Below are 23,529 nucleotides of genomic sequence, written 5' to 3' on the forward strand. Positions count from 1 at the left end.
AATGGGTCATAAATGGTCAGCTGAGAATGCACACCTACAGAGTTCATTAATATTAACAATTGACAATTGAAGGCTCACTCATTCGGGAACAATTGCAATCAATATATATTTACGCTCAGTGTGTCGTTCTGATTCTTGTTGGAGAGTTCGGTTCTGTTGGGGAGTTTTCTCCGCGTTCTCTCTCTCTCTCTCTCTCTCTCTCTCTCTCTCTCTCTCTCTCGGTTAGAATGGATCTTTCAGAGCGACATTCATTAATGTCGTCATAGAATGGATGTTTCGTTGGTCTTCGCGTTCGATGATATAATTTACTTAGCTGCAGACTAATAATTAATATCAAAGACTTGTTCTTATTCTGTCGGTATCAATAGTCTAAAAGTTAACCACGTGGTATGGTTCACTTTCAGTAGAGGAATTGGATGGTAAAACCTATGGGCCATGGAGTGGAGGCCTGGTCTAAAGAAATGTAAATCAGGGAGGGTTTTATAGTGACCCTTGAACAGGCTTGTCAAATGACGTCTGGTCCTGTATGGGTCCCTGGGGGCGTGCCTATGACTGAGTTAGACTTGGTTACAGAAATACAATTCTATCACATTACATCAGTACATCGCATCTCAATGTATTACAAAAGCTTTATCCTTATTAATACATTCTATACACCCATTATGATGCAAGTCTCAAGCTGAGGCTATTATATAAACAGTTTTATGGTAATATGGCTATATTGTCTCTTCTGAGTATCACAAAATTGTACCAAGTGGATCAGTTCGTAGCTGGATTCTTCACCAATCTTCCATACCTTCTCCAGAACACACATGTCGCTCGGTTCTCCAATTCTATGAGTTGGAAGAATTTCCTTTGTCTCTCTATGAAACATGTGGTAGGAGATTCTCCTCTTGGGGTTTTTACAACCCTTTCACACAGGGCCTGGGTTGGGGGGAAGGTAGGTTGGGTGGTGGTGAAAAAGGGAGGGGGTCAACTGTCCTTCCTGTACCCAAAGAGGCCAACGTCATGACACCAGTAATAGACTCTCATTCTGAATGATTTAACTCTATGGTCTCAGTTAGACAGTCAACACTAGGTGTAACCAGTAATAGACTCTCATTCTGAATGATTTAACTCTATGATCTCAGTTAGACAGTCAACACTAGGTGTAACCAGTAATAGACTCTCATTCTGAATGATTTAACTCTATGATCTCAGTTAGACAGTCAACACTAGATGTAACCAGTAATAGACTCACATTCTGAATGATCACACAACGGATGGCAATTCTTATTGGTCACTGTCACATGACACCCAACTATAACTAGTAGGTACATTCTCTGCCTGGACAACTGCTGCAGGGCAGTCCAAGGACAACACGGGACAGACAGACACTCGGAGAGAGAGAGACAGAGAGAGAGAGAGAGAGAGAGAGGACACTGACTGACTGATCAGCTTTCTGACTCCAACACCCAACACATCTTCTGATCAAGCTGCATCGGCGACTTCAGGAGAAGAAACTCAGACAAAGGGTTTTGTCTTGTCTCCTGTTCACCCCTGTTGTTCCGTCGTCCGGTCTGTTCACCCCTGTTGTTCTGTCGTCCGGTCTGTTCACCCTTGTTGTCCCTGTAGTCAGGTGTGTTGTTCTAAAGCTTCAGGATGCAGAACCAGACGATGCAGAGCCAGATGATGCAGAGCACGACGATGATGCAGAACCAGACGATGCAGAGCCAGATGATGCAAACGTCTGTAGACTACAGTAATGGATACATGATGCAGACATCAGTAGACTATAATAATGGATACAGGACGCAGATGCAGGAACAGCAGGATAATGACTACACCATCCAGGAGGATGAGTGGGACAGAGACCTGCTCCTGGACCCCGCCTGGGAGAAACAGCAGAGAAAGGTTGGATACTTCATTAGTTGCCTGTCTATTCGTTCATATTTCCACATTTGGTAAAGGTTTACCAAAGCCTAGTCAAGTGAGCCAAGGCTGAGGAAGTAACTGAATGTCAAAACACAGCAGTAGTAGGAGACGGGCTGATAAACTCTACTATTTACCATGTTATTCATATTTACTCATGTGCATAATTAATATTTAAGAAATTGCAGTTTTTTTTGTTGTAAACGTTTTAATTCTAGGCCTACAAAGAGAGGGCAGAGGTCTGTGGATGTAATGCCTGACTGTCAAATGAGTCAAAACAACAACACGTCATAATGGGAAGGTTTTTACATGACAGTGTAACAGTGTAGGTTCCGTCCCTCTCTTCGCCCCAACCTGGGCTCGGACCAGGGACCCTCTGCACACATCAACAACTGACACCCCACGAAGCATCGTTACCTATCGCGCCACAAAAGCCGCAGCCCTTGCAACGCAAGGGGAACAACCACTTCAGGTCTCAGAGCGAGTGACGTCACTGATTGAAACGCTATTAGCACGCACCACCGCTAACTAACTAGCCATTTCACATCGGTTATAACAGCACCATTAAAGGGACACAAATACTGATTACTTTACTTAGAAAAACAACAGCAGGTACAGTGTGAGAGACACTATGTGGGTAAAGCGGGCACCAGGCAGCCATGACAGTCAAGCCAACAATAACTCCCAGGCAGCCATGACAGTCAAGCCAACAATAGCTCCCAGGCAGCCATGACTGTCAAGCCAACAATAGCTCCCAGGCAGTCAGGCAGCATAGCAATGACCTGCGCTTCAGCTCCAGCTCTCTCGCTGCCGTTCCTTTGATTCGTGTGTTTTATGAGAACTGTCAACAGATAGTCTGGTAACACAGAGAATGTACGTGACGTCCTCTAGGGCCGAAGCGGGGACAGAATGGATGCTATAAGCTAATTATAGCTAAAGGACTAGAGAGGGGGGGGTTATACAGAGTTGGCTCAGACAATGTCCTTGGTCCTCGGTTGGGACTGGAGGACTGTGTCTGTATTGATCAATAACTAACCTGATAGATTATGTTCATTTACATCTACAGACCTTTTTTTGTTGTTGTTTTTTTTTACAATATAAACCAAGTTCATGTACTTACATTATCAAATGTACTTTGTCTACTCTAGAATTTATACCCAGACCAGGTAACTTTTTTTTTTTTTACAAAAGACAAATAATCTGTCAAGATATCTGACTGGCCTGACAAAATATCAGGGGCAATTTACTGTCCCCCTCCATATAGAACCATGTAAAAATACCTACTGTACCCCTCAATATAGAACCATGTATAAATACCTACTGTACCCCTCAATATAGAACCATGTATAAATACCTACTGAACCCCTCAATATAGAACCATGTATAAATACCTACTGTACCCCTTCAATATAGAACCATGTATAAATACCTACTGTACCCCTCAATATAGAACCATGTATAAATACCTACTGTACCCCTCAATATAGAACCATGTATAAATACCTACTGTACCCCTTCAATATAGAACCATGTATAAATACCTACTGAACCCCTCAATATAGAACCATGTATAAATACCTACTGTACCCCTCAATATAGAACCATGTATAAATACCTACTGTACCCCTCAATATAGAACCATGTATAAATACCTACTGTACCCCTCAATATAGAACCATGTATAAATACCTACTCTACCCCTCAATATAGAACCATGTATAAATACCTACTGTACCCCTCAATATAGAACCATGTATAAATACCTACTGTACCCCTCAATATAGAACCATGCACTACTGTACCCCTCAATATAGAACCATGTATAAATACCTACTGTACCCCTCCATATAGAACCATGTATAAATACCTACTGTACCCCTCAATATAGAACCATGTATAAATACCTACTGTACCCCTCAATATAGAACCATGTATAAATACCTACTGTACCCCTCAATATAGAACCATGTATAAATACCTACTGTACCCCTTCAATATAGAACCATGTATAAATACCTACTGTACCCCTCAATATAGAACCATGCATAAATACCTACTGTACCCCTTCAATATAGAACCATGTATAAATACCTACTGTTCCCCCCAAATATAGAACCATGTATAAATACCTACTGTACCCCTCAATATAGAACCATGTATAAATACCTACTGTACCCCTTCAATATAGAACCATGTATAAATACCTACTGTACCCCTCAATATAGAACCATGCATAAATACCTACTGTACCCCTTCAATATAGAACCATGTATAAATACCTACTGTTCCCCCCAAATATAGAACCATGTATAAATACCTACTGTACCCCTCAATATAGAACCATGTATAAATACCTACTGTACCCCTCAATATCGAACCTACTGTACCCCTCAATATAGAACCATGCATAAATACCTACTGTACCCCTCCATATAGAACCATGTATAAATACCTTCTGTACCCCTCAATATAGAACCATGTATAAATACCTACTGTACCCCTCAATATAGAACCTACTGTACTCCTCAATATAGAACCATGTATAAAAACCTACTGTACCCCTCAATATAGAACCATGCATAAATACCTACTGTACCCCTCCATATAGAACCATGTATAAATACCTACTGTACCCCTCAATATAGCACCTACTGTACCCCTCCATATAGAAACATGTATAAATACCTACTGTACCCCTCAATATAGAACCATGTATAAATACCGACTGTACCCCTCAATATAGAACCATGTATAAATACCTACTGTACCCCTCAATATAGAACCATGCATAATTACCTACTGTACCCCTCAATATAGAACCATGTATAAATACCTACTGTACCCCTCAATATCGAACCTACTGTACCCCTCAATATAGAACCATGCATAAATACCTACGGTACCCCTCCATATAGAACCATGTATAAATACCTACTGTCCCCCTCAATATAGAACCATGTATAAATACCTACTGTACCCCTCAATATAGAACCTACTGTACCCCTCAATATAGAACCATGCATAAATTAGTCTTTTTACAGACGGGTTGCCTCCCACGATGTATCAATATTCCTGGTGCTGTAAATGCATAAATAGACTATCTCATTCAACTTGAATGGCAGGGCTTCCTTCCATGCCTATGGTGCTGCCAGACAGAGACAACAATATAGCAGTGACCACACGGAGCAGCTATGTTAAACCCTGGAGGAGTTTTAACCATTGGGCACGTCCCCGTCCCCCATTACCAGGTTATTGTATTTCAGGATCTGGGTTCTGGTCAATAGAGACTTATAGTTCTGCCAGGACTATCTTTTGTCCCAACAATATCTGTTCAAAGCAGTGTCCCAAATGGCACCCTATTCTCTATAGTCCACTACTGTAGATCAGGGGCTGGTCAAAAGTAGTGCACTATTATTGGGAATAGGGTGCCAATTTGGGACCAAAAAAAAACAAGTGTACCTGCTAGCACAACTGTGTTAAGGATTACGGTACCTTTTATGCATAATACATCAGATGTATAACAGACACAATATTGGATTGAATATGGTGTTGTCCAGTTAGACCTTTGAGACGCACCAGGCTGTGACAGACAGTGAGATGGAGGCATTATATTTACTAAGGAGGTATTTTAAACTCGACCAGATTCACAGCCAGGGCGCACGGACTTCCTCTCAGGGTCAGGTCTGAACTGCTTCATTTCCTGTTTTACAGCGTTGAGTCCCTTTTTTCGGCCGCATCGGAAACTCCATCTAAGAACTAAGCCATCACTCAGGATGGCAAGAAGGGGAAGGTTATGGTGCCGTTTGGGATGCGGTTTAGTACCTGGAGAGGTCATATTCCCAACCATCATTCTGGATAATAGAATTTTTTACAAACATGAAAACATTTGTTAATAATTAGTTTATTTTATGATTCCTGTTAAGTTGACAGTTTGCCACAGTGTCACTACCGCCTTTCAGAAAGCCATGCAATGCCCCCATAGTGACACAGTCACATTAAACCAACAGGGGGTGCTATAGTTCTACCATTGACTCATATGACTTGACTGAATGGTATATTGGGGGCTAACATATGGAATTGATTTAAGATGCCCCCTTACTAATCTAACATATGGAATTGTTTTAAGGTGCCCCCCCCTACTAATCTAACATATGGAATTGTTTTAAGGTGCCCCCCCCCCACTGATCTAACATGTGGCATTGTTTTAAGGTGCCCCCTCCTACTAATCTAACATATGGAATTGTTTTAAGGTTCCCCCCTCCTACTAATCTAACATATGAAATTGTTTTAAGATGCCCCCCTCCTACTAATCTAACATATGGAATTGTTTTAAGGTGCCCCCCTACTAATCAAACATATGGAATTGTTTTAAGATGCCCCCCTCCTACTAATATAACATATGGAATTGTTTTAAGGTGCCCCCCCTCCTACTAATCAAACATATGGAATTGTTTTAAGAGGGTCATACCATGGATCATTTAGCTTTTTGATTTGGAATTTTAAAATATTTGAATTTAGCCTTTACTACTATAGCCCATATAAACACATTGATTAACACATTAATAAATAGCAAAACAGACAGTAAAAAAAAATTGATAATAAGAAATAATGTTTTGAGGCCTCCTTAGGGGTGCAGTGATCTAAATCATATCAAATCTAATTTATTTATAAAGCCCTTCTTACATCAGCTGATATCTCAAAGTGCTGTACAGAAACCCAGCCTAAAACCCCAAACAGCAAGCAATGCATGTGTAGAAGCACGGTGGCTAGGAAAAACTCCCTAGAAAGGCCAAAACCTAGGAAGAAACCTAGAGAGGAACCAGGCTATGAGGGGTGGCCAGTCCTCTTCTGGCTGTGCATTGCAGTGCATTGCAGTGCTAACTGTGCCACTAGAGATCCTGGTTTGAGTCCAGGCTCTGTCGCAGCCGGCTGCGACCGGGAGACCCATGGGGCGGAGCACAATTGGCCCAGCGTCGTCGGGAGGGTTTGGCCGGCAGGGATGTTCTTTTCCTATCGCGCACTAGCGACTCCTGTTGCGGGCCGGATGCAGTGCACGCTGACCAGGTCGCCAGGTGTACGGTGTTTCCTCCGACACGTTGGTGCGGCTGGTTTCCGGGTTAAGTGGGTGTTGTGTCAAGAAGCAGTGCGGCTGGGTTGGGTTGTGTTTCGGAGGACGCTTGGTTCTCGAACCTTCGCCTCTCCCGAGTCCATAGGGGAGTTGCAGCGATGGGACAAGACTGTAACTACCAATTGGATACCAAGAAATTGGGGAGAAAAAAGGGTAAAAATAAATAAATAAATAAATAATAAGGAATAAGGTTTTGAAGTATCTGTCCTATATCTAGGAGATATAAGAAAGCTCAGGAAATATTTACGTTTTTTGGACACATACAGTCAGGTCCATAAATATTTTGACATTGACCAAGTTGTTATTATTTTAGCTCTCTACCACAGCGTATTGGAGTTGACATTAAATAATGAATATGAGCAGAAACTGCAGACTTTCAGCTTTAATTTGAAGGTATTTACATCCAAATCGGGTGAACGGTGCAGGAATTACAGCACTTTTTATATGTGGTCCCCCCCCCCCCTTTTTTTTAAGGGACCAAAAGTAATTAGGACAATTGGCTGCTCAGCTGCTCCATGGCCAGGTGTGTTATTCCCTCATTACTTAATTTACAAGTAAGCAGATTAAATGTCTAGAGTTGATTTCAGTGTGTGGCATTTCTATTTGGAATCTGTTGCTGTTAACCCTCAATATGAAGTCCAAAGAGCTGTCACTGCCAGTGAAGCAAGCCATTACTGGGCTGAAACATTGAAAACAAATCCATCAGAGAGTTGGCTAAAACATGAACTATTTGGTACATTGTTAAACAGAAAGAACACACTGGTGAGCTCAGGAACACCGAAAGGCCCAGAAGACCAACGGGAAAACAACGGTGGTGGATGACAGAAGAATTTCTTTCCCTGGTGAAGACAAAAAACCCTTTTCATAACAGTTGTCCAGATCAAGAACACCCTCCAGGAGGTTGGCGTATCTGTGTCAAAGTCAACAATCAAGAGAAGACTTCACCAGAGTAAATACAAACGGTTTACCACAAGACTGTAAACCATTGGTAAACCTCAAAAAACAGGAAGTCCAGATTAGAGTTTGCCATAAAAACATTAAAAAAATAAAAAATCTTGTACAGTTCTGGAACAACATCCTATGGACCGGTGAGACAAAGATCAATTTATACCAGAATGATGGGAAGAGAAGAGAATGCAGAAGCATACCACCTCATCTGTGAAGCATGGTGGAGGCGGTGTTATGGAATGGGAATGTATAGCTGCCAATGGAACTGGTTCCCTTGTATTTTATTGATGATGTGACTGCTGATAAAAAGCAGCAGGGTGAATTCTGAAGTGTTTAGGGCTAATATTAATATCTGCTCAGATTCAGCCGAATGCTTTAAAACTCATTGGACGACGCTTCACAGTGCAGATGGACAATGACCCTTGAAGCATACTGTGAAAGCAACCCAATACTTGTTTAATTAAGGCAACCCAGTATCTCAACGTGCACATTCATCTTCTGCACATCCTACCATTCCAGTGTTTATTTGCTATATTGTAATTACTTCGCCACCACGGCCTATTTATTGCCTTACCTCTCTTATCCTACCTCATTTGCACATGCTGTATATAGATTTTTCTACTGTATTATTGATTGTATGTTTGTTTATTCCATGTGTAACTCTGTGTTGTTGTTTGTGTCGAACTGCTTTGCTTTATCTTAGCCAGTTCGCAGTTGCAAATGAGAACTTGTTCTCAACTGGCCTACCTGGTTAAATAAAGGTGAAATATATATATTTTTAAATAAGGCCAAGAAGTGGAATGTTTTACAATGGCCAAGTCAATCACCAGACCAGAATCCAATTGAGCATGCATTTCATTTTGCTGAAGGCAAAACTGAAGGCAAAACGCCCCAAGAACAAGCAGGACCTGAAGACAGCTGCAGTAAAGGCCTGGCAGAGCATCACCAGGGAAGAAACCCAACATCTGGTGATGTCTATGTGTTCCAGACTTCAGGAAGTCATTGACTGCAAAGGATTTGCAACCAACTATTAAAACTCACAATTTAATTTATAATTACTTTTGAGCCCCTAAAATTGAGGGGATACAGTATGTAGAAATTGTTATAATTTCTACACGGTTCATATAATAATTTTGATAAAACCCTTAAATTAAAGATGAAAGTCTACACTTAAGGCACATCTTGATTGTTTCCTTTCGTATCCATTGTGGCGGCGTACAGATCCAAAATGATGCCAATTGTGTCACTGTCCAAATACTTATGAACCTGACTGTATTAACCCTTTTCTTGTTGGCACAGAACTACCTCCACACTTACATTTAATGTTTTAAACCTGTACTGGGTTACCTTCAGACGAGTTGGTGAGAGTCTCCCCTTTCCATAGAGGGGTCATATTCGTTTGTAGCCCAAACGGTTCGGACTCTACAGACGTTTTCGTGAGAAGACAGATTTTTCAGGACGTCTCCTGGTCTGACAAACACTGCTGTAGCTCAGCCATTTTCCACCACAGACGAGGAAGGCAGACATAGGCAGATGCCTGGGATTGAGACGCAGCCCATGCAGCAAAAAAAAAAAAGAGATCTCTACTTTAAACTGATGGATTTTGATGGGGATTGTCACGGATCAATCCGGAACTTTCATTATGCACACCTGTCCCCTATTCCCACTGATTAGTACTTGTATAAGTGTGCCATTTGGTTTCCATTGGGGCTGTCGATTATTGTTCCAATGTCCGTTGGTGCATGTGAGTACCAGTGCTGTGTGTTTTTGGGCTTTCGTGCTGTTGTGGATTGCTCAGATGATTACGGGTCTTGTCCCGTGTGATGATCATCGTGTGCGTGTGTTATTTATTCGAGGTACTCCTCGCTCTTTTGTTTTGGATTTCTACCCTGTGTTTTTGGTTACGTGTTTGTTTGGTCTTCGTCCCCGTGCCTTTACACGGCACGCCGTAATTTGGGTTTAATAAAAAACTCAATTACACATCTCCCTTGAGCCTGTCTCTCCAATCTCTTCATACCAACGTGACTAATGGGATTTTCAACAAATGTTTTATTAGATTGACGCACTCTTTATGAAACTATTCCAGTACTGAGTAGGTATTTTCTGTTGGTAGTTTCCCTTGTACTAGGAAACATACGGGACGGCAGGTAGCCTAGCGGTTAGAGTGGAGGGGCGGCAGGTAGCCTAGTGGTTAGAGTGGAGGGGCGGCAGGTAGCCTAGTGGTTAGAGTGGAGGGGAGGCAGGTAGCCTAGTGGTTAGAGTGGAGGGGCGGCAGGTAGCCTAGTGGTTAGAGTGGAGGGGCGGCAGGTAGCCTAGTGGTTAGAGTGGAGGGGAGGCAGGTAGCCTAGTTGTTAGAGTGGAGGGGCGGCAGGTAGCCTAGTGGTTAGAGTGGAGGGGAGGCAGGTAGCCTAGTGGTTAGAGTGGAGGGGCGGCAGGTAGCCTAGTGGTTAGAGTGGAGGGGCGGCAGGTAGCCTAGTGGTTAGAGTGGAGGGGAGGCAGGTAGCCTAGTGGTTAGAGTGGAGGGGAGGCAGGTAGCCTAGTGGTTAGAGTGGAGGGGTGGCAGGTAGCCTAGTGGTTAGAGTGGAGGGGCGGCAGGTAGCCTAGCGGTTAGAGTGGAGGGGCGGCAGGTAGCCTAGTGGTTAGAGGGGGGCGGCAGGTAGCCTAGTGGTTAGAGCGTTTGGCCTGTAAACAGAAAGGTTGCTGGGTTGAATCCCCGAGCTGACAAGGTAAAAATCTGTCGTTCTGCCCCTGAACAAGGCAGTTAACCCCACTGTTTCCTGGCAGGCCGTCATTGTAAATAAGAATTTGTTCTTAACTGACTTGCCAAGTTAAATAAAAAATAAACATATGGGTTTATAAAGGTCCTAGTCTGTTATGATAGCTGTACCTGCATCCTACTGTAAAGGCTCTGACAATCAGTAAACAAAACCCTTTTTACAGGGTAATGTGTTGTCAGTACAGCGTTCTCATTCACAGCCATGTGTTCTGTACCGTCATGTTAACATTGAAGGACGATCGTTAGCTTTTTCCCCAGCTGGGTCAATAGATTTACGATCTCAACAACCACACACACACAAGAGAACATCGCATCAAAACCAGGAGAGCCTTTGTTCCTTCAATAACAACCGTGACAACTTCAGTCACACTCATAAATTACAGCCAGCGCTGAAATCCAATCACCTTGTGAAATAAACCGTGCTGCGGGGACAGGCAGGGACAGAGACATGCCAGGGGGGAGAACAGACCTGGACTGCGGACACAGGCAGGGAGAGAGACATGCCAGGGGGGAGAACAGACCTGGTCAATCCTGGCCCAGTCTGACAGAGGGTTATAGGACGGACTCTCTCTACCCTCTCTATAACTACAGGTTATAACAGGAAACACTGCTCTCTCTACCCTCTCTATAACTACAGGTTATAACAGTAAACACTGCTCTCTCTACCCTCTCTATAACTATAGGTTATAACAGGAAACACTGCTCTCTCTACCCTCTCTATAACTACAGGTTATAACAGGAAACACTGCTCTCTCTACCCTCTCTATAACTACAGGTTATAACAGGAAACACTGCTCTCTCTACCCTCTCTATAACTATAGGTTATAACAGGAAACACTGCTCTCTCTACCCTCTCTATAACTATAGGTTATAACAGGAAACACTGCTCTCTCTACCCTCTCTGTTATAACTATAGGTTATAACAGGAAAACACTGCTTCATACAGAGGATGGATAAAGATAACGCCAAAGCACTTTTCTTCCCAGAGGTCAAAGCCATCCCTCCATGCCATGTCTGTGTTTGTCTGATAAATGATACACCAATAACGCTCTCTGACCACCGATTTGTTGGGTCTGAATGAATTGTCCAGCTGGCTGTGCAACCAAGGCCCTTCCCAGTATACTGTACACGGTCAAGTGTTGACATAGATTGCTTTGTTTACAGAGAATACTCCAAGAGACATGAAAGAGTCAGGCGCGAGTCTAACCTCTTATCGATCGGACTCGTTGTTGAGCCGTACGTCTGTTGTGCTCAGACCTTCACAGCTTGGTGCAACTCTCACCTGAGAAAGGCTGGGACTGGGATTGAAAACATCGAGGAGGATTTCAGGAACGGGCTGAAACTCATGCTGCTGCTGGAAGTCATTTCTGGTAGGTCTCACATCATGTGTTTGTGTGTGTGTGTGTGTGTGTGTGTGTGTGTGTGTGTGTGTGTGTGTGTGTGTGTGTGTGTGTGTGTGTGTGTGTGTGTGTGTGTGTGTGTGTGTGTGTGTCTGTGTGTAGAGTTGCGTGTATGTGCCTGTGTGTGTGTGTGTGTGTGTGTGTGTGTGTGTGTGTGTGTGTGTGTGTGTGTGTGTGTGTGTGTGTGTGTGTAGAGTTACGTGTACTTGACTGTGTGTGTGTGTGTGTGTGTGTGTGTGTGTGTGTGTGTGTGTGTGTGTGTGTTGTGTGTGTGTGTGTGTGTGTGTGTGTGTGTGTGTGTGTGGGTATGTGTGTGTGTGTGTGTGTGTGTGTGTGTGTGTGTGTGTGTGTGTGTGTGTGTGTGTGTGTGTGTGGGTGTGTGGGTGTGTGTGTGTGTGTGTGGCTATTGGTACCCACTGATAGTTAATCTGAAAGGTGTGTCCGATTCGTCATTACAGCAACAAGCCTCCTCTTCCTCAGGTGAAAGACTTCAATAATACAGCCACACGTCTCCTCTTCCTCAGGTGAAAGACTTCCCAAACCAGATAGAGGGAAGATGCGCTTCCACAAGATAGCCAACGTCAACAAAGCTCTGGAGTACATCACCAGCAAAGGAGTGAAGCTGGTCTCCATTGGAGCTGAAGGTATATTATAGTTCTATTTCACCACAGCTGAAGGTGTATTATAGATCTATTTCACCACAGCTGAAGGTGTATTATAGTTCTATTTCACCACAGCCGAAGGTGTATTATAGTTCTATTTCACCACAGCTGAAGGTGTATTATAGTTCTATTTCACCACAGCCGAAGGTGTATTATAGTTCTATTTCACCACAGCCGAAGGTGTATTATAGTTCTATTTCACCACAGCTGAAGGTGTATTATAGATCTATTTCACCACAGCTGAAGGTGTATTATAGTCCTATTTCACCACAGCTGAAGGTGTATTATAGTTCTATTTCACCACAGCTGAAGGTGTATTATAGTCCTATTTCACCACAGCTGAAGGTGTATTATAGTCCTATTTCACCACAGCTGAAGGTATATTATAGATCTATTTCACCACAGCTGAAGGTGTATTATAGTCCTATTTCACCACAGCTGAAGGTGTATTATAGTCCTATTTCACCACAGCTGAAGGTGTATTATAGATCTATTTCACCACAGCTGAAGGTGTATTATAGTCCTATTTCACCACAGCTGAAGGTGTATTATAGTTCTATTTCACCACAGCTGAAGGTGTATTATAGTTCTATTTCACCACAGCTGAAGGTGTATTATAGTTCTATTTCACCACAGCTGAAGGTGTATTATAGCTGAAGGTATATTATAGTTTACTACAGTCCATAAAAACACTACAGTAAATTCTACAGTATACTAAAATCTACAAAAACACTACAGTAATTACTATAGTGTATACTACAGTTTTCTTTTATTTATACTATGTTAACTGTAAGTACTACTGAATACTACAGTAAATACTATTGTACTCACTGCATGGTTTTTGTGGACTTTAGTCCACAAAGAGACTACAGCGAATACTCCAGTATTTATAGAATATTATACTATAATGTTTTATTCATGTGTGACATTGAACATTGCATATCATTTGAATGCCAGTATATTGTACTTAATGGAGGAATCGGAAACAGACGGACCTGGTCGATTAAGACCAGGACATCTCCATGACTACTGCATTACTGACCTGTTTCTCCTGCAGAGATTGTGGACGGCAACATTAAGATGACTCTGGGAATGATCTGGACCATCATCCTGCGCTTCGCCATCCAAGACATCTCAGTGGAAGGTTAGTTCATACAGTCATGTAGTTATAGTGTATAGTACGTTATCTCCATGGAAGGTTAGTTCATACAGTCATGTAGTTATAGTGTATAGTATGTTATCTCCATGGAAGGTTAGTTAAAACAGTCACGTAGTTATAGTGTATAGTATGTTATCTCTATGGAAGGTTAGATAATACAGTCATGTAGTTATAGTGTATAGTATGTTATCTCCATGGAAGGTTAGTTCATACAGTCATGTAGTTATAGTGTATAGTATGTTATCTCCATGGAAGGTTAGTTCATACAGTCATGTAGTTATAGTGTATTGTATGTTATCTCCATGGAAGGTTAGTTCATACAGTCATGTAGTTATAGTGTATAGTATGTTATCTCCATGGAAGGTTAGTTCATACAGTCATGTAGTTATAGTGTATAGTATGTTATCTCCATGGAAGGTTAGTTCATACAGTCATGTAGTTATATTGGTATGTATAGTATGTTATCTCTAAGGAAGATTAGTTCATACAGTCATGTAGTTATAGTGTATAGTATGTTATCTCCATGGAAGGTCAGTTAATACAGTCATGTAGTTATAGTGTATAGTATGTTATCTCTATGGAAGGTCAGTTAATACAGTCATGTAGTTATAGTGTATAGTATGTTATCTCCATGGAAAGTTAGTTAATACAGTCATGTAGTTATATTGGTATGTATAGTATGTTATCTCCAAGGAAGAATTGATAATACAGTCATGTAGTTATAGTGTATAGTCTGTTATCTCTATGGAAGGTCAGTTAATACAGTCATGTAGTTAGAGTGTATAGTATGTTATCTCCATGGAAAGTTAGTTAATACAGTCATGTAGTTATATTGGTATGTATAGTATGTTATCTCCATGGAAGTTTAGTTAATACAGCCATGTAGTTATAGTGTATAGTATGTTATCTCCATGGAAGGTTAGTTCATACAGTCATGTAGTTATAGTGTATAGTATGTTATCTCCATGCAAGGTTAGTTAATACAGCCATGTAGTTATAGTATATAGTATGTTATCTCCATGGAAGGTTAGATAATATACTCATGTAGTTATAGTGTATTGTATGTTATCTCCATGGAAGGTTAGTTCATACAGTCATGTAGTTATAGTGTATAGTATGTTATCTCCATGGAAGGTTAGATAATACAGCCATGTAGTTGTAGTGTACAGTATGTTATCTCCATGGAAGGTTAATTCATACAATCATGTAGTTATAGTGTATAGTATGTTATCTCTATGGAAGGTTAGTTAATACAGTCATGTAGTTATAGTGTATAGTATGTTATCTCTATGGAAGGTTAGTTCATACATTCATGAGGTTATAGTGTATAGTACGCTATCTCCATGGAAGGTTAGTTCATACAGTCATGTAGTTATAGTGTATAGTATGTTATCTCTATGGAAGGTTAGATAATACAGTCATGTAGTTATAGTGTGTTATCTCTATGGAAGGTTAGTTCATACAGCCATGTAGTTATAGTGTATAGTATGTATGTTATCTCTATGGAAGGTTAGTTAGTATAGACATCAGGCCAGTTTCATTAATTAGATATTAGATCACATCAGGCCAGTTTCATTAATTAGATATTAGATCACATCAGGCCAGTTCCATTAATTAGATATTAGATCACATCAGGCCAGTTTCATTAATTTGATATTAGATCACATCAGGCCAGTTTCATTAATTAGACATTAGATCACATCAGGCCAGTTTCATTAATTAGATGTTAGATCACATCAGGCCAGTTTCATTAATTAGATATTAGATCACATCAGGCCAGTTCCATTAATTAGATATTAGATCACATCAGGCCAGTTTCATTAATTAGACAGAACACATCAGGCCAGTTTCCTGCACCCAGATTTCAGACTAGTCTTGGACCAAAAAACATCAATGTGAGATTCTCCATTAAAAGTGCTTCTTAGTACAGGACTAGTATGTGTCTGGGAAACCGTCCCATAATGAATGTGGCTGTCGTAGAATAGCAGCATACAGCCCATAACATGGACCTTCGGAGTGTTTGATAGAGCCAGGACTGTACGGTTGTCACAATAAACATCCCCATGTTTTCTCCTGTAGAAACCTCTGCTAAGGAGGGTCTTCTTCTATGGTGCCAGAGAAAGACTGCCCCCTACAGGAATGTCAATGTCCAGAACTTCCATGTCAAGTGAGTCCATTTACTGAGTGAGAATCAAGTCCCATCACAGCCTTTTAAATGGTCGTCTATTTGTCTGGGTGTTTTTAATGTTTTATAAAAAGGGGTTTTAAAAATACATTTCTGAATGTAAAGTAAAGGAATCAACGTTTTGTCAGTGATGTGTTTTTTTTCATCCTTCAAACATTTACATTCCCCTTCTCTGCCTGCAAAGAGAGAGAGAGAGAGAGAGAGAGAGGGAAAGAGGAGAGAGAGAGAGAGAGAGAGAGAGAGAGAGAGAGAGAGAGAGAGAGAGGGAAATAGGAGGAGATAGAGAGAGAGGGAAAGAGGAGGAGAGAGAGAGCGAGAGAGAGAGGGAAAGAGCAGGTGAGAGCAAGAGAGAGAGGAAAAGAGGAGAGAGAGAGAGAGGGGAAGAGGAGGCGCGAGAGAGAGAGAGGGGAAGAGGAGGAGAGAGAAAGAGAGAGAGAGAGAGAGCGAGAGAGAGAGAGAGAGAGGGAAAGAGGAGATCTGCATGTTAATTCAGTGTTTATCAGCAGTCCAGCCAGTCCAATAAATGCTTACGTTTCCCCATTTAAGATCAGGGCTTTAAAAAGACCACTCTGCTTTGCCATTCATTGGTTGTGATTAAAGCTTTTAAAGGCCCAGTGCAGTCAAAATGTTGTTTCCCCCCCCCCCTGTGTTTTGTATCAAAATGTACAACAGCTGATGAAACTAGCACTGTAAAAGTGTGAAAACATTTGATCAGTATTATTTCCTGATAGCTGATTGGTTGAAAGTACAATCTACACAGAACCTTCTAATCAGCAGGTTTCCATGGGCGGGAGTTTCGGCTTGCCTGGTGACATCACCAGGCTGTAAATTGGTTAATAGACCAATAACAAAGAAAGTTCCAAAACTTTTTTTTGCAACAACAAAAAAAACTATTTTTGTCAATTTCAATGGAAAACTATTACAGTAAGGTTCTTAATTGTTACCCAGAAATGAGTTGACATTGATATAAAAACGGCTGCATTGGGCCTTTAACTGCTGGGTAGAAGCCTCTTCCCGGACCGATCAAAGTGCATTGATGTCAGTCTGGAGAAGCACAACCATCCATTTGACTGAGTTCTGCAGCAGAGAGAGCAGTCTAATAGAAAGGCTTGTACTCTTTACTGATGATTTGTCGACAGAGATGGTTTGTTTACCTTTCTACTGGTTGTGGCTAGATGGAGTAGACCTACAGCTCCAACTAGTGGTCGCGCCGGGGACAACAGTTGTTGACAACTGCAGCTAAGCCTTTTCCTAACCTTAACCTCATTCTCCTAACCTGCTATGTTAATTCACCTAACCTGCTATGTTAATTATCCTAACCTTAACCTCATTCTCCTAACCTGCTACGTTAATTCACCTAACTTGCTATGTTAATTATCCTAACCTGCTATGTTAATTATCCTAACCTGCTATGTTAATTATCCTAACCTGCTATGTTAATTATCCTAACCTGCTATGTTAATTATCCTAACCTGTTATGTTAATTATCCTAACCTGCCATGTTAATTATCCTAACATGTTATGTTAATTATCCTAACCTGTTATGTTAATTATCCTAACCTGCCATGTTAATTATCCTATCCTGCTATGTTAATTATCCTAACCTGCTATGTTAATTATCCTAACCTGCCATGTTAATTATCCTAACCTGCCATGTTAATTATCCTAACCTGCTATGTTAATTATCCTAACCAGCTATGTTAATTATCCTAACCTGCCATGTTAATTATCCTAACCTGCTATGTTAATTATCCTAACCTGCTATGTTAATTATCCTAACCTGCTATGTTAATTATCCTAACCTGCTATGTTAATTATCCTAACATGCCATGTTAATTATCCTATCCTGCTATGTTAATTATCCTAACCTGCTATGTTAATTATCCTAACCTGCTATGTTAATTATCTTAACCTGCTATGTTAATTATCCTAACGTGCTATGTTAATTATCCTAACCTGCTATGTTAATTATCCTAACCTGCTATGTTAATTTTCCTAACCTGTTATGTTAATTATCCTAATCTGCCATGTTAATTATCCTAACCTGCTATGTTAATTATCCTAACCTGCTATGTTAATTATCCTAACGTGCTATGTTAATTATCCTAACCTGCTATGTTAATTATCCTAACCTGCTATGTTAATTTTCCTAACCTGTTATGTTAATTATCCTAACCTGCTATGTTAATTATCCTAACCTGCCATGTAAACAAATCATCAGTATCACCACACCTGCACCTATCAGTCTGAGAACCAATGAACACAAAGCTTTAGTAGGAAGTCAAATTTAATTGACCCTTAACCTTAGAAGACTGTTAGATAAAGGCATTTTAATTGGCTGTTGATGTGGCGGCCCGCTGTGACGATATGATTCTCTCCCCCTGGTTGGCTGTGAAGCTGGAAGGACGGCCTTGCGCTGTGTGCCCTGATACACAGACACCGTCCTGACCTCATCGACTATGCCAAGCTCAACAAGGTCTCTGTCTGCTGTGGCATGAGTCCGACGCATGCTGGTCTAGGACTGGCTCAGTGCCAGTCTGTTTGTGCCATCAGGCCAACTCCTTGTCGCTCATTGTCATGGTATGATGGCACAAATGGACTGGCACTCAGGCTAGTCTGGTCCAAGACCTGGGCTGAAGTGCATGTTGGGAGATGTAGCCGCCAACCACCACACTAACCCAACTGCCCTGTTTACTACATAGAGATTCACTGGTCAAGAGCCCTGTTTACTACATAGGAATTCACTCAGGGTTAGTCCATACCAACAGGGTTAGCCCAGGGTTAGCCCATACCAGAGCAGGGTAAGCCTTGACACTGGCGAGCAGAACAGGGTTAGCCCATACCAGAGCAGGGTTAGTCCATACCAGAGCAGGGTTAGTCCATACCAGAACAGGGTTAGCCCATACCAGAACAGGGTTAGCCCATACCAGAGCAGGGTTAGCCCATACCAGAGCAGGGTTAGCCCATACCAGAGCAGGGTTAGCCCATACCAGAACAGGCTTAGCCCATACCAGAGCAGGGTTAGCCCATACCAGAGCAGGGTTAGCCCATACCAGAGCAGGGTTGGCCCATAACAGAGCAGGGTTGGCCCATACCAGAGCAGGGTGGCCCATACCAGAGCAGGGTTAGCCTTGACACTGCTGAGCAGAACATGGTTAGCCCATACTAAAACATACTAAAGCTATAACGACTGTAGAAACCGAGCTATAGCGACTATATAAACCGAGATATAATGACTGTAGAAACCGAGATATAATGACTGTAGAAACCGAGATATAATGACTGTAGAAACCGAGATATAACGACTGTAGAAACCGAGCTATAGCGACTATATAAACCGAGATATAATGACTGTAGAAACCGAGATATAACGACTATATAAACCGAGATATAATGACTGTAGAAACCGAGATATAACGACTATATAAACCGAGATATAATGACTATATAAACCGAGATATAACGACTATATAAACCGAGATATAATGACTGTAGAAACCGAGATATAACGACTATATAAACCAAGATATAACGACTGTAGAAACCGAGATATAACGACTATATAAACCGAGATATAACGACTCGATAAACCGAGATATAACGACTATAGAAACCGAGATATAATGAATGTAGAAACCGAGATATAACGACTGTAGAAACCGAGATATAACGACTATATAAACCGAGATATAACGACTGTAGAAACCGAGCTATAACGACTGTAGAAACCGAGATATAACGACTGTAGAAACCGAAATATAACAACTGTAGAAACCGAGATATAACGACTGTAGAAACCGAGATATAATGACTGTAGAACCCGAGATATAACGACTGTAGAAACCGAGATATAACGACTGTAGAAACCGAGATATAATGACTGTAGAAATCGAGATATAACGACTGTAGAAACCGAGATATAACGACTGTAGAAACCGAGATATAACGACTGTAGAAACCGAGATATAACGACTGTAGAAACCGAGATATAACGACTGTAGAAACCGAGATATAACGACTGTAGAAACCGAGATATAATGACTGTAGAAACCGAGATATAACGAACGTAGAAACCGAGATATAACGACTGTAGAAACCGAGATATAACGACTATATAAACCGAGATATAATGACAATATAAACCGAGATATAATGACTGTAGAAACCGAGATATAACGAACGTAGAAACCGAGATATAACGACTGTAGAAACCGAGATATAACGACTATATAAACCGAGATATAATGACAATATAAACCGAGATATAACGACTATATGAACCGAGATATAATGACTGTAGAAACTGAGATATAACGACTGTAGAAACCGAGATACAACGACTATATAAACCGAGATATAATGACTGTAGAAACTGATATATAACGACTGTAGAAACCGAGATATAACAACTATAGAAACCGAGCTATAATGACTGTAGAAACCGAGATATAACGACTGTAGAAACCGAGATATAACGAACATAGAAACTGAGCTATAATGACTGTAGAAACCGAGCTATAACGACTGTAGAAACCGAGCTATAACGAACGTAGAAACCGAGCTATAATGACTGTAGAAACCTGAGCTATAACGAATGTAGACACCGAGATATAACGACTGTAGAAACCGAGATATAACGACTGTAGAAACCGAGATATAACGACTGTAGAAACCGAGATATAACGAACGTAGAAACCGAGATATAATGACTGTAGAAACCGAGATATAACGACTGTAGAAACCGAGATATAATGACTGTAGAAACCAAGATATAACGAACGTAGAAACCGAGAGATAACGAACGTAGAAACCGAGATATAACAACTATATAAACCGAGATATAATGACTGTAGAAACCAAGATATAACGAACGTAGAAACCGAGAGATAACGAACGTAGAAACCGAGATATAACGACTGTAGAAACCGAGATATAACAACTATATAAACCGAGATATAATGACTGTAGAAACCGAGCTATAATGAACGTAGAAACCGAGATATAATGACTGTAGAAACCAAGATATAACGAATGTAGAAACCGAGCCAGGAGAAAAAGCAACAGGAAATGGGAATTATTATGTGGATTATAATTAATGGATATATTTGTAGGGGTTGAAACATTTTTTCGTTGGGCAAATCAAGTCATTTTAACGTGGAAATTACAAACTTTAGAAGCTTTGTTAAACCTTGAATACATTACAAGTTTGCATTTCCTGCTGCGCCGGGAAATTCTTTGCGACAACAGAATGATCAAACTAAGATAGTACATCTGTAGCTGTTGGTAATCCACAAGGAACACCTGGTTGATACCATCTGGGGATATTAGAACACCTGGTTGATACCATCTGTGACATTAGAACACCTGGTTAATACCATCTGGGGATATTAAGAACACCTGGTTGATACCATCTGGGATATTAGAACACCTGGTTGATACCATCTGGGGATATTAAGAACACCTGGTTGATACCATCTGGGGATATTAGAACACCTGGTTGATACCATCTGGGATATTAAGAACACCTGGTTGATACCATCTGGGGATATTAGAAAACCTGGTTGGTACCATCTGGGGATATTAAGAACACCTGGTTGATACCATCTGGGGATATTAGAACACCTGGTTGATACCACCTGGGGATATTAAGAACACCTGGTTGATACCATCTGGGGATATTAGAACACCTGGTTGATACCATCTGGGGATATTGGAACACCTGGTTGGTACCATCTGGGATATTAGAGCACCTGGTTGATACCATCTGGGATATTAGAACACCTGGTTGATACCATCTGGGATATTAGAACACCTGGTTGATACCATCGGGGATATTAGAACACCTGGTTGATACCATCTGGGATATTAGAACACCTGGTTGATACCATCTGGGATATTAGAACACCTGGTTGGTACCATCTGGGGATATTAGAACACCTGGTTGATACCATCTGGGATATTAGAACACCTGGTTGGTACCATCTGGGGATATTAAGAACACCTGGTTGATACCATCTGGGGATATTAGAACACCTGGTTGATACCATCTGGGGATATTAAGAACACCTGGTTGATACCACCTGGGGATAGAACACCTGGTTGATACCATCTGGGATATTAGAACACCTGGTTGATACCATCTGGGGATATTAGAACACCTGGTTGATACCATCTGGGATATTAGAACACCTGGTTGATACCATCTGGGGATATTAGAATACCTGGTTGGTACCACCTGGTACTTTAAGGAACAGCGTCTAGGACCAAGGCCGAAGGCCTACTAATTTATTTTATGTCCCCTGGAGTTGCCATTTTGAATGTTGAAACTGTTACATTTACTAGCCTATATTGTGTTGCATGGTAATATTATGATTGATGGTGAGTTTAATACAGTATGGATTAATATGTTAGTTATACGGTGTGTTTACATGTCTAGTTATGACGTCTTCTACTATCTCTTCTATACAGGATGACCCTCTGGGTAATCTGAACCTGGCCTTTGAAGTGGCAGAGAAACACCTGGACATCCCCAAGATGTTGGACGCTGAAGGTAAATATTTTTAGATCAGGGATCTCCAACCTTTTCTAGTATGAGAGCTACTTAAAAAAAAAAAATGAAACATTTCGCAAGCTACTAAATTTTTTCCCACCAGGAAACTCTTCCCCAAGTCATTAGTGAACAAGAGAAAGTAGTGAGCTGTGTTTTCTGTCAATATACCTGGTAAAATAATGGTTCATAAACATCTCTAAGGGAGACCCTGTAAAATCTGTGATTTTTTTCCCAACAAAATTATGTTTTATATTTTCCCAAATTGTGTTTTCCTGGGTAAGTTTTTCCTGGTTTTAGATTCTTTTTGTTTTTCACTCACAAAATTACAACGATTCGTAGAGAAACAACGAAATCGGATGTTCTGAGTCCATGGTAATGCTTAAATCACATCTGAATAAAAAAAATTGAGGTCTAGAAGAAAACGATCAAATTTAGATTTTCTTGTGTAATTCCCCTTTAATAATAGCCCATCTAGCCCTTTAATAATCTAGCGAGTGAGGAATGTGCAGTCTAATGTGCTGACGGACTAATCTGGGTTTGGCGGATTTCAGGAGAATTCATAGTGCCAACTGTAAAGTTTGTTGGAGGAGGAATAATGGTCTGGGGCTGTTGTTCATGGTTCGGGCCCTTTAGTTCCATTGAAGGGAAATGTTAACGCTACAGCATACAATGACATTCTAGACAATTCTGTGCTTCCAACTTTGTCGAACACCTTTGGGATGAATTGGAACGCCGACTGTGATCCAGACCTAATCGGCCATCATCAGTAGTCGACCTCACTAATGCTCTCGTGGCTGAATGGAAGCAAGT

At 41.0% G+C, this 23,529-nt stretch overlaps 1 protein-coding gene across 1 annotated transcript in view; it reads left to right on the top strand.

The window, feature by feature from the left end:
* The first annotated feature begins 1,318 nt into the window (after positions 1-1,318).
* LOC106593230 (alpha-actinin-2) overlaps positions 1,319-23,529 on the top strand; it is a 49,926-nt gene continuing 27,715 nt past the window's right edge. The window contains exons 1-7 of the mRNA XM_045701184.1: positions 1,319-1,893; positions 12,019-12,133; positions 12,688-12,807; positions 13,883-13,969; positions 16,064-16,151; positions 18,567-18,645; positions 22,638-22,719. Coding sequence (XP_045557140.1) covers positions 1,642-1,893; positions 12,019-12,133; positions 12,688-12,807; positions 13,883-13,969; positions 16,064-16,151; positions 18,567-18,645; positions 22,638-22,719 — 823 coding nt within the window. The 5' untranslated portion in view covers positions 1,319-1,641. The remainder of the gene's footprint in view (positions 1,894-12,018; positions 12,134-12,687; positions 12,808-13,882; positions 13,970-16,063; positions 16,152-18,566; positions 18,646-22,637; positions 22,720-23,529) is intronic.

Source organism: Salmo salar, chromosome ssa18 (genome assembly GCF_905237065.1).
Source record: "Salmo salar chromosome ssa18, Ssal_v3.1, whole genome shotgun sequence".
Taxonomy (NCBI): Eukaryota; Metazoa; Chordata; class Actinopteri; order Salmoniformes; family Salmonidae; genus Salmo; species Salmo salar.